This window comes from Talpa occidentalis, unplaced genomic scaffold, assembly GCF_014898055.3.
Source record: "Talpa occidentalis isolate TD23 unplaced genomic scaffold, MPIMG_talOcc4v2.1 talOcc4.6, whole genome shotgun sequence".
NCBI lineage: Eukaryota > Metazoa > Chordata > Mammalia > Eulipotyphla > Talpidae > Talpa > Talpa occidentalis.
This window is the reverse complement of record NW_023604972.1, coordinates 9,614,690-9,626,982: the sequence shown is the minus strand read 5'-3', so window position 1 is coordinate 9,626,982 and position 12,293 is coordinate 9,614,690. Positions and strand designations below refer to the sequence as shown.

The 12,293-nt window shown below is 40.2% G+C and overlaps 1 protein-coding gene across 2 annotated transcripts in view; it reads right to left on the bottom strand.

The window, feature by feature from the left end:
- Positions 1–12,293, bottom strand: part of SLIT2 (slit guidance ligand 2) — a 305,490-nt gene that overhangs the window by 60,200 nt on the left and 232,997 nt on the right. For both annotated transcript variants that reach the window (XM_037530425.2, XM_037530427.2), the window contains 5 exons: positions 10,390–10,464; positions 8,620–8,763; positions 4,883–5,026; positions 3,086–3,252; positions 2,085–2,217 (listed from right to left, as the gene is read on the bottom strand). In XM_037530425.2, coding sequence (XP_037386322.2) covers positions 2,085–2,217; positions 3,086–3,252; positions 4,883–5,026; positions 8,620–8,763; positions 10,390–10,464 — 663 coding nt within the window. The remainder of the gene's footprint in view (positions 1–2,084; positions 2,218–3,085; positions 3,253–4,882; positions 5,027–8,619; positions 8,764–10,389; positions 10,465–12,293) is intronic.

Below are 12,293 nucleotides of genomic sequence, written 5' to 3'. Positions count from 1 at the left end.
TATTTTTGCTAAATGTAGAATAGCTGACACATTGCTTAAGATACCAATTTACCGCAAATATTTCAAGATGGAAATGGTTATCCAAAAGGAACAAGTGATCAAAATATGTGAAAAATATTTGTTTACCATGTATATGTTACGACTCCTTAAGCGTACTCAAATTTTCTGACTTATTTCAACTCTCCCTTTCTTTTCGCAAGCTAAGTTTCTGGTACCAGTAGAGGGCAGCATAATCCTATCTACTTCAGCGCATCCCCTTTATGCCAGAGAATATAACAACACTAAAGAGATGCAGAATGCAGGCTATGGGTGTTTACACGCAAAACAATCTAACAGGGAAATTATATGGAACTGATTAAAAGTAATGGGAACCATTTGTTCAAAATTGCTCACCAATACATACATATTTTTGCCAAATTCTTTAATAATTTAATGTAATATGCACACAAATTTTTCTAATACATGCACATGTGTTACTGTAGAGAAGGATCCTGCCAACTTGGTATGGGGTCTAAGAATAAGCTGTTGGGGAGGTAAAACTAGAACTCACCAGAGATAGTTAATTTTTTTTTTTTTCTGATCTCTGTAACACTGTCTTTAGAAACGAAAATACTGTTTTAGTAATTTGTAGAGGAATAGATTGGAGATTAGAATCTGATAAAAGAAATAGACAGCAGAGACAGGACATGAATTAAGCAGGTTTTCATATGTCATTTAATAGGAAAATTAAAGAACGTTTAAAATCAGCTGGCGGGAATTAGGTAAAAACTAAACAAAACAAACTAAAATGAGGGTCAGTCAAAATCACAGAACCAATTTAGAATCAGGGATGATCTCAAAAGTTTTAGAGTCTTAGGTGGGGTTTTTGTAGAGTCAATGTTCTGCTTATAGAATAATCTATAGGTACCCAGCAGGATGGAGGGTAATTTTCTGACATAAATACACATTAAAATAAGAATTAAATATTGAATTACACACACACACATACCGGTACTGATAACTAATTTACAGCTCCAGTGGCAGCAAGAGAAACTGAACTCTTTACAACAATTCAAATCTAAAAATCATACCAACTTTCTCTGTGCTGAATGCAGGATTAGGAATTACAGAAGTGCACATAATTTGAAAATAAGTTCTTTGAAAACTGAAATGACATCTTAAACCTCATGATGCCGCACTTTGCTCATTTGGAACATTTAGATCCATCTGCACCCATTACATTTGTACTTAAATCACTCTCGATACATAGTTCCATATAGACAAAAATAAATGGAGGCAGAATGACTCAGCTGCCTTCCAATAAGCATCTGTATATGCTGATTAGTGTACGGATAAAGGCCTGGAAGGAAGCATGTATGCACCACATTCAATCAGTTTGTACTTTGATTTATATTCCATATAAAGCATGAGGCAGCTAAGGAGGTGTGGGTAGGGTTAGGATCTAGATATGGTATGTCAACCATGTAATTTGTGGTTAAATGTCAGCTATGAAAATGTTAGGAAAAATTAGCCCCACATCCTTTATGATCTAAAGGACTCTGATTCCAATCCAAAGGGCAGTAGCTCTTTTTAGGGGTAAGGATTATGCCAGCTTCTTCCACATCTCAGATATTTATGTCTTCCAGGTGGTGAGCTCTTCTCCCAGGGGACATAGTGGGAAAGAATAATTAACCATATGGAATATCCCAGATGCAGTAGATAAACTAAAATACAGCATTTCCCAAGGTGCATTCAATGCAACATTAATCTTGCAAAGCGCTCTGTGAGAAAAGGGCTATTGGGACAAGCAGGCATGGGAGCTGTCTTCTATTTTACTGTCCTCTCCTGGAAGCTCACCGTACACCTTAGGATAACAAAGGCACTGAGAAATCCTACAGTGAAGAAAAGAGAAACACTCAGCCAGCATTTCCCAAGAGCATCTGAGCAAGCTTTTATAGTATTTGTTTAGGGTTTTCCATGATACTAATTAGCGCTCCTAGAATGCGGTTTGCAAATAGGACTCTAAAGATTTTTGCCCGGTCTCCATTTCCCTGGGTGTATGAAAGATTAATGTCTAAGGAAAGGGGAAAAACAGCTCTACTTACAACTCGGTGACATCTCTTGGAATGCCTTTGGGCAAGACCTTCAAGCCCTTGTTGCTACATCGGACGACGGTGTCCAAGCAGGTACATTCGGTAGGACAGCGGGAGAGCGGGGAACAGCTGTTGTCATCATTTCCTAAATGACCAAAAGAAAAACAGGAAAATCCAGATTGGTGGCTTTGAAGATGCTAGAAAGAATCATGTTCCTTTAGTTTAAGGGATACAAGAATCTTGTGTTATCATGGTTCCAGGTACAGGCCTTTGTGTAGTTATAAACTGACACTATACCTTCTGTTTCGAACTGTTTTCAGACTGGCTCGGGCAGAGCTCCAGAATATAATTTACAATTTGGATTGTCAATATGAGTATAATTGTTTTTTTTTTTTGTTCAGTAATTTATACAAATTATACTGAATTCTGAAGAAAATTATATGGAGACAAACATGAAGAGACACTGATTAATTTGAAACTGAAAGCAAAATTCTTTGGGTGTCTCATTTTAAAATACAAAGTTCAAATAAGAACTCTATTTTGCTGACAACAGAAATAGAACCTGTTCTCCTGACTTCCAAGTTTTTATGAGAATCAAATGTGACGATCTACATAGAGAACGCTGAGAACTGAAAACTACTACTTTAGTAGATGTATCAGAACTTCTATTTTATAATGCAATTCATTTCCTCATTTGAAAATGATAATTCCTAAAAGGGATGCTTAGGATCATATGTTAGAAAAGTTCCATAGAAGCTCTGTAAATAGTATCCACCACCAGCTGGAAACTGGAATATCTTCTGAAACCCACAGAGACACAACTGGACAGGGATGGAGAAGTGCAGTCTGAGAAAGCACGGGTGCCAGGTCCCGGGCGGAAACAATGCAAAAGCAGGACACAGAGCCAGAGATACCCCATTGCCAGCTGGGGTCTGCAGCACGCACACAGGATGCTATCCAGGAGGGAAGTCACGTGGACGCTGGCGACGGAGGATTTGGCCCGATTTCCTTACCATCGTCACATGTGAAGTCCTGAATGGCCACGTCCTGGATGGGGATTTCTTTGAGGAAGTATGGCTTCTGACATCGAGGGTTTCCGGTGACAATTCTTTTCTTCCTCAGCCATTCTCCCAACCACGCCAGGTAACAGTTACAGTTAAAAGGATTGGCCAGGAGATTTCTGAGAGGGGCACAGAAACAAGGCATGGTTGAGTTTAGAGTTTCACTTTCTTACGTCTCAAAGCCCCACCATGGCGGTCGGGAGGATTCCTTCTCATTTTTTGCATCTCACCCCCTCATACTCAATCACACATAACAGATGGGCCGCATTTTTTGGCTAAAATATTTCTTTGGAGCTTAAAAATTAACAACAACACTTTCATTTAAGAACTCTGCAAATAAGGTCTTGAGGAAAAATGAACTGAAGGCAGCAATTTAGGGTTTAGATGGTGGATCCTGATAGGTATCTCATTTAGAGATAATTTAAACATGTCAGAGATCTGACTTGCTGTCAAACTTCCCCACAATGATAATGCAGTAATTTAATATAAAGATGAAGGCTGATTACCTTATATTATTGAGTTTAACCTGACAACAGCTATTTCATTAATTTGTCATTTCAAGATTTCCATCTCTTATTTGCTCCAGAGAATAGGTTTCCCATCTAAACTGACAGCTGAGTTGATTAAATGCCAGTTATAAAAATGAATTTACTTCTCCAAATCTCAATACTTTTGGCATCTGACTACTTCAGCACAAACCTATTGACAATCCCATTATTTATAAACATGCCATCTTTAATATGCACAAATTAGTCACTCCATGTAAAATGTCACATTTTATGGGGAAAGAGGATTAAGTACTTTGCTGATGGATAGATGGTTCCCTCACATTATTTCTTCAGTGACTTGAGCTATGTTTAATGCAGGTTTTTTCTTCTCTAAGTACCTTTTGAGGTAGATGAGTATATTTCGATGCCGCCATTACTGGGAAATCTTATCAGTGATAAGATACATAATTTCAAACACTGCTTTTTCAATACTGACATACAACAGATATGAAATGCATTGTTCCGAGGTGTTTTTTTCCTTTTATGCTTTCTGAGTTCTGTCTATAGACCTATAAATATCTTTTTTTTCTCAAACTGTCTACATAAAATAGTCTTGTCGACAATCTCAATGTATTTGTTCAATATTTTCCTAAATAATAACTGCTAGTGAACAGCTTTTATTGTTGGTCTGGCTGTCCTAATGTATCTCCTGTCATTACGAATGATGCTTTCGAGCCCAATCAGAAGCAATGTCCCATATCAACTCTGTTGTTTAAGATACTTATATTGAAAGGATACGCATGAGAGACCACCGGGGAAAATCTGCATTTCCTGTATTTGCAGCACAATCATGTTAAAATAAGATTAACATTTAGAAATCAGGCTGTATCATATTATTAAGAAAGAGTTGATGGAAGGATATATAATTTTTGTTCAATTTTAATATAAATGGCAACATTTTTAGAAAAATAATATTAAGTTAAACATGAAAACATGGTCCTGATACATAAGTTCTTGATCACTTTGATAAATTAAATAGTATTTTTTACTATGTTTATAGAGGTAATATTGGTTTACAACGCTGTTTTACAACAAGGGCATGCACAACTCTATAAATGTATGCTATCACACCAGGCCTACGTCCAACGTTTGAGCACATTTTTTGTGATATGCCTAATAATGCATTAAATGCTATCACCAGAAGCAATAAATATAATACACTGGCTGGAATGCACACATGCAGACTATGTTTCATACTTACAGAGTAGATAAAGAATGGAGAGTATCAAACGCCCCTGGTGCAATCGTAGTAATTTGATTATCATATAAAGAAAGCAGACGCACAGAACTGAGTCCTATGAAACTGTCATTCCCTACACAGCTTATGCGATTACTTCTCAACATCCTAGGGGGAAAAAGAGAACATTGTTATGAAGATAAAGCATCAGGCAATCCATTTTGCTTACCTGAGGACCAAAATAACCTCTCTTTGTAAACATGTAGCATTCATTACTGTTCTCAGAATGTTCTCTTGTCACTGGCAATTGCTGTGGACACACACAGACTCTTGTGCGAGCATAATACATTCAGAGTTGCCAATGATGACACTCAGTTACAGAAAGCACTGTGAGCCTCAGCATGGCCTTCAATCCCACCTGTGGGGGCAGAATGTTTTCAGTTGATGCTGTATTTGTGTGTGTGTGATTATGTAATGTCCTAATTCCCCTACAGCTCTCCAAGCCCTTGAGGCCCTGTCATTTGTGTATTTACAGTAGCTTTACATCTGAGGTTGAATGGAAAAGAAGTAGGAAAGAATCAATACCCACAGGAGATAAATAATGAGGGTATCCTCAGGATATACACCCAAGAGTCTGTGTCAGTGTGAGCCAGGGGAGCAAACTTAACTGAGCATCCACAAAGTTTGCACAAATTATCTACGAAAACTATTTCATTGTTCGATGCTGAGACCCTAAAAGGAGGCATGAGCTAACAGGTTCCAGTTGTTTCCCAAGAAATTTAAACAGGTTTATCTTGCAAACGTTCTGACCCTATTTTTTCGGTCCCTGTCAGAATGGGATTAACACTGTTGTCATTTCCTCAGCATCACTGCTAAAGTTTTGGCTCCACTCTCAGTTCAAACTTTGCTGAAATGTTTGTTTCTGGGGCTTAGTAAAGGAGCCCAAAGCTTCTAAAGCCCATATAAAAATGAATAGTAGCCATAAATCTTATTCAGAATTGCTGAAAAGTCTGCTGATTGACCTTAGTTTTTCCAGACAAGGAAAGCAGTATGTGAAAGACACCCCAAAATACATTAATAGAGATTTCCCTTAAGTTCCTATACTGCGCTGTAGTAAATAAGATATATCAGCTTTTGTATTTTGCTAAGTCCCAGATAAGAAGAAACGATGTTGCCCTCCTTATCAAGGCATCCTTTTATCTTAGGAAACAAAAGTGCAGCAGCAAAGCTGCTGTCCATCCACCAAAGCGTGTCCATCCACCCTATGCTTTACCATCAATAATAAAGAGTGCTGGGGCTTCATGTTAGAGTCACAGACCCTGGGAGGAGTTGAAGAAATCTTTGCTTTCTGTTTCTGGAAAAACCCATAAGCACACATACGTACTTTATTTTGCCTGTAACACTGGGGGGCCAAAGACTCATCCAAATACGTACAAGTACCAGGAAGAGGATTATTTGTCCTAAAGCATTAAAAAGTCTAGGGCTTGGGTGTCTTGTCAGAACCTTTACAACTCTAAGCTGAAGGATACGCTGACAGGAACTGATATGTCCTGGTGAACCTACTATGGGTCTTTGGAAAGTGGAGCTTGGTTTTAAACACTCTATACTGCTTGTTCCGGCAAGTGGGATTCAGGGGCAGGACCGTGCTTGGGTGGGTGTCTAAAACACATGAGCACAAAGTCATCAGAAGAAATATAATGGAGAAAGTGAAAGTAGAGCTTGTCTCAGGCAGAGCCCTGTGAAGGGAGCCTGGCAGAGGAGACCACCTTGGGGTGTGTCAGAGGCTGAACTGCATCCTGCTGAAATTCCAACCTAAAAACCCTAACACCCAGTGGGGTAACCATATTTGGAGATAGGGTCTTCAGGGAGGTAATTAGGGTTAAATGAGGTCTTGTGGGTGGGCCCTTAATTGGTAGCACCTGAGTCCTCATAAGAAGAGGAAGAGTCTCTTGAGCGCTCTCTCTCTCCCGCCCCCTTCGGTCTCTCTCCCTCACACATGCACAGAGGAGAGGTTAGACAAGGTCATAATGAGAAGGTGGCTAACTGTGAGCCTAGCAAAGAGCCTCCCTGGACGTTCTCTCTGCACTGTGATCTGGGACGTCTAAGCTTTTGAACTGTGAGAAAACAAGTATCTGTTGTTTATGTCATCTGGTCTCTGGTTACTTGTAGTGGTGGCCAAGGCAGACTAATAGAAATGGAGGTACAGGTTCTCCTCCCCCAGTTCACTCCCCAACAACCCCTTCAAAAGTTTCCAGTAACCAGGAGTCCCCCAGCTGCCCTATAAGAGGGGAGACTTGTGCCTGCAGCAGGATCTATGTTTTGGGGGTCTCCTGCGATGATCTGGGGGCGGGGCCCAGAGCACTCAGGGACATGCAGCCCCCTGCAGTGTGTGTTCTTGCCTTCTCCGCTTGCTCCTCAGTATTTATACAACAGATCAAAGGCCCCTTGGAAGGGTCAGCAGGTAGCAGGCTGGTCCTGCTGGAAGATTCAGTGGTTTGATTTCAGCCTATCCCTGGATGCTAAAGGAGCACATTTCATGTGTCTGTGAGGCTTGTTCAGCAGGATTTGAACTTTTTTTAAAGATTTATTTATTTTTGCATAGAAGAACTGGGGTATCTCCAGGGGGTGGGGTTGAGAGGATTCACTAGAGACAGAGTGGGGAGCAGAAGAGGCAGATCCACTGAAATACACTGTTGAGGGGAGCAGCAGGTGAGACAGAAGTCTGCTGTGCCATGTGGGTCAGCTTCCTGGCCAGGGATCGAACTCCCGCCTCAGCAGTGATAGCGCTAAGACTTAACCCCTATGCCACCAGGGAGGCCCAGGATTTGAATTTTTGATGCTTTAGCACCTCCCACTGGCTGGGGAAGTGCCCTTCCCTTCTGCATCTGAAAAATAGCATGGGCTGTTGTAAACTGATGGGCTTCTGGGCCATTAGTGACCCAGGTGCAAGCCTCAGGGCTTATGGGGTGGGGTAAGGGCATTGCTCCACTGCCCTCACCAAGGGCTGTTTCTCAGTTACACACAGTTTCCTTCATGGCTTCCAAAGATTCTTTGGTTTGCCTCTCTTCCAAGCTTCAAACCACCACTTTTGTGAATTACGTAATTGCAGACTTTAGAGATAATAAAATCTACATAAATATTCTGCAGAAAACTGAAGTAACTCAAAGTGCTATCCTCCTGTTTAAACCAATCCTCATCTCCCTGGGTCAACAACCAGTGTTTTGGAAAAACAGAGGATTTTTTTCCCCCAACCCCTCCAGCCCTCTGCAAGTAGACATAATTTGGCATACATATATATTTGCATATACTTGAAATACATAGTAAAAAGCTCTGTCACCAGCATGTCTCTATTTATTTTCACTAAGACCTTGCAGGGGTAGACACAGGCAATATCCTGATCAGCTGGGATTCTGCCAGGGCAGTTAGAGCAGATGCTGAATTTATGCTAGATGGAGGCATTTGAAGAAAAGGAGAGCATGATAACTCTGAGAAGAGAGTGGAGCTAGATCTCTGCAAGATGTAGAGGAAGGATGGAGTTTTTCACTGAGGAAGCAGCAGCCAGAAGAGACTCTGGATCACTTGTAAGAGGCATACTGAAGTCAGGGGTATTAAGGAACAATTTGCATCCATAAAATGTGTGTGTGTGCGCACATGAGAGAGCGAGAGAGAGGTGTGACAATGAAAGCAGGCTCTCTCTCTGTCCTTCTACAGTTATGCCTACAACTCTGTGGTAGAGAAATCACAATCCAGATCATACTTACAAAGTTTTGAGGCTTTCCAATCCCTTGAACATCTTATGCTGAACATTTTCCAGGCGATTACTCGTGAGGAGAATTTCATTAACACCGGATGCTCCTTCAAATGCTCCCTCTTCGATGTCTGTGATTTTATTGTTGCTAAAGTTTCTAAATAAAAATGGTCGAAGCCAAGATTTTGAGCAATGTCTTTCTAACAATGAGGACAAGGAGACAATATGCTTGAGCATTTTCTTCTACTGAACAAAGCCTTCCACATTCTCCAAGCTCTTCATCACCCAGCATTCCCAAGACTCTGAAAACACACCCCCTTCCTATCTCATCAAACCAAAGTAGTGACACCACTAAGGGGACATTTATGGGGGAAAAACACCAGCACAATCAGTACCGAGATGGCCCAGGGATAAGTATAACATTCTTGAGGTCAGGTAGTGAGTTGTGTGAGCCTTTATGTCTGCCACAAAACTGATTAAGAAGAAACAGTCCTGATTAAAACCGTGGAAAGGGGCCTGGCCTGGCCTGGTGGCGCAGCGGTTGAGCGCTGGGCTGAGAGGCTGTCCGCAGCCTCTGCAGCGCCGGTTCGTTCCTGGGCCGCCGGGGAGGGTCCCACAAAAAAATAAATAAATAAAAACCGTGGAAAGGAGTAGAAACTAAAAGAAGGCAATTGCATGAGAGAAAGACGGACAAAGTGTGTCAACATTAAACAGCATCAGAAAGGTATCTGGAGATACAGAGAGGTCCTGCTGGAAGATTACTGGTAACTTCTCAAGAACTCATGAGCCCACACAACCAACTAAACTGTCAGTATTTTGCCTGATATGAAAACATCACAGCACTTGCCCCAAGCACCAGAGGACCCAGTGTAGGGAACACATTTTTGTACATTTTTTTCTCGTTCCTCATTGCTTGCTGCAAGGCTAGGAACACCTCCTAACTAGAATCATTTTTATATATCATTTGAATTCCTCTCAGAACACTGACTATATAGTTGCTGGTTAATAAATATGCATTGAGTTGAAAGGCATTTTATAGCTAAAAGAAAGAACAGTCGGTGAAAAAGGGGGACAGTGAAGAAGTCAGGTCTTTGGGAGCAGCTACAAGCAGCTATAACACGGAGCCAAAGTGAATCTGTCTGCGCTGATGCTTGTGGTTCTGTGACTGGAAGCCACTGAGTATGAAAGGGGCCTCCACGAGCAAAGTGCCACTCCTCAGATGTGGAGGGTGCTCCTTGGCTCTCCCCCTTGGCCTCTGTCCCATCCCTGCCCTTCCTCCTCAGCGGAAGGAGGAATGACTGAGTGTTGTTGAAACTGCTGAACTTATAAACTTATTTTAAAATATGAGTTGTGGACATGTAGTAACTCGGCTGAGTTACCAGGGCAGCTTAGCAATCTTTACATTTGACTATCTTCTAATGAAAGTTTAATGAAGCAAAAAGTCAAAGAGTTGACATGAATGTGCTGAAAGAGAAACAACAGTGTGGTTTGGGGAACAGTCAAGGAAGTCACAGAACATTACTGAGCCCGTCTCTGAAGTGCTTAGATGGCGGATTCCTGCTGTGGCCACATCACACCAGCTGTCTCAGTGAGGAGACGTGGCTGGCATACTAGGAGAAGAGAGGATCAGGGTCCTCTCAGAGATTACCCTAAATTCATGTCACTGTATGGAAATTCTCTGTGTCTTTTCTAATTTCCAAAGGAATCTAAGTAAAACCACAAAGGATAGGAAAAATACAACAAAACACTAAGAATTTAAGAAGATGGCTAATGCACGGCTTACATTTTACGTAACTGAGGAAGTTTCTTGAAGATTCCTGTAGCTTCCAACACTGTGAATTCATTATTATTCAGACGCCTGGGGGGGAAAAAATTGTCATTACCAACAGTGAGGAGGGAATTAATTTTATTCCTCATACAGAATGTTAATGATTTTCCTAAAGAAAATATAAGATACACACATAAGAGGAAATTTGTGGAAAGTACTTATATTGTTCCATTTTGCTCAAAGGATCCAAACAAAACAAAGTATGTTAAAAAGCAAAAATTCAATACTCTGTAGAAAAATTTTCCTCAAACTTTTTTAATTAATATCCCTCCACCAGAGGTGCCTTGGACCATTTTCTCCTAATCAATTTCTTCATAATTTAATTAATAGCTTTATTGAAATACAACTCACATGGCTTAAAGCACGTCCTTTTGAAGTATACAATTCGGTGGCTTTTAGTTTATTCCCAAATTTGTGTAGTCAATTTTCAGAACATATTCCTCACCCCAAAACCCCAAATGTACCCACAGGCCCTCCCTCATCAGCCCAGTCCTTGTTCAGCATTAATTCACTTCTATCTCTGTGGAGTATCTTATTCTGGACTGACAGGTAAAGGGAATCCTACAAATGACCTCTGTCTTTTGGGTCTGGCTTTTTTGACTTTGCATAATATTTACAAGGTTCAACCAGGCTGAGCAAACATCAGTTCTTCATTCCTCTTTGTGAGGGGTAAGTTCATTGCATGAACATACCACATTTTAATTATGCACTGATCAGTTGAGTACTCTGAACATCATCAGAGTTGGGTTTGCTTCTACTTTTTATTATTATGAATAATGCTGCCATTAACATGGCTGTACAAGTGTAGGTGTAGATATTTATTTTCAAGTCTTGTAGAGATCCACAGGTGTGGACTTGCTTGGTAAATCTGTCCCTCACACTAACAGCAGCTAAATTATTTCCAAGGGTTGTGCCATTTTACATTCTCCCCAGCAATGGATGAGGAGGGCAATTTCTCTCACCTGTCATTGTCCTTTTTTTGTTGTTTTTATGGCCATTCAAGTGACTGAGAAGTGTTACCTCATGCATTTCTCTAATCCTTAATGATGTTGAGTATTTTTTTCATGTGCTAAGTGGCTTCTCACAGTTCTCCTTCAGAGACACATCCATACAATTAATTTGACTGTTTTTTCAATTGGGTAATGTACATTTTTTATTGTTGAGTTATATGAGTTTGTTACACATTCTGAGTATGAATTTCTTAGCAGATATAAGATTTGCAAGTATTTTCTCCCCAGTACTGATTTTTAAATGTATAATAAATTCTTAATTTCTTCAAATCCTCACAAAACCTCTACTGAAGAATAAATTAGGCAATATTTTTTTATAAAATTCTTGATTGCCAAGTAAGCCTATTTAAAGCATTATCACACTGAAAAGATATAACTTGCATTATTTGTAGTCTTATTGGAAACTAGCATTATTCCCTACGAGATCATATAATTTGAGTGCAGGGCTTTTCTTGCATGGTCTCCAAACATTTCTGAAAGTACTAGAGCTATGAAATATTCATGAATTAATTGAAATAAAAATACATCACTATAACCATAGAGTAGTTAGCTTCGGCCATCTGTTTGAAAGCATTACAGTATTTGTAATCATCCAAACTCCTTAAAATTCATCAAGGACAGGCGTGAGTATAGGCACAGTGGAGATAAACTGTAAAACACGATCCCAGTAATCAAGGGGATATCACCTAGTTGAAGATAAAAGGATTCCATAGGCACCAAGAGACAACTAACTTTACAAAGCAGTCAATGCCAAACACCAGATTGTGCTATGCAAAAACATGGCTAAGATGTTCAGAAAACAAGATTCCACCAGGTTTTCCTTGAATTTTTAGAACCCCAACATTAAAT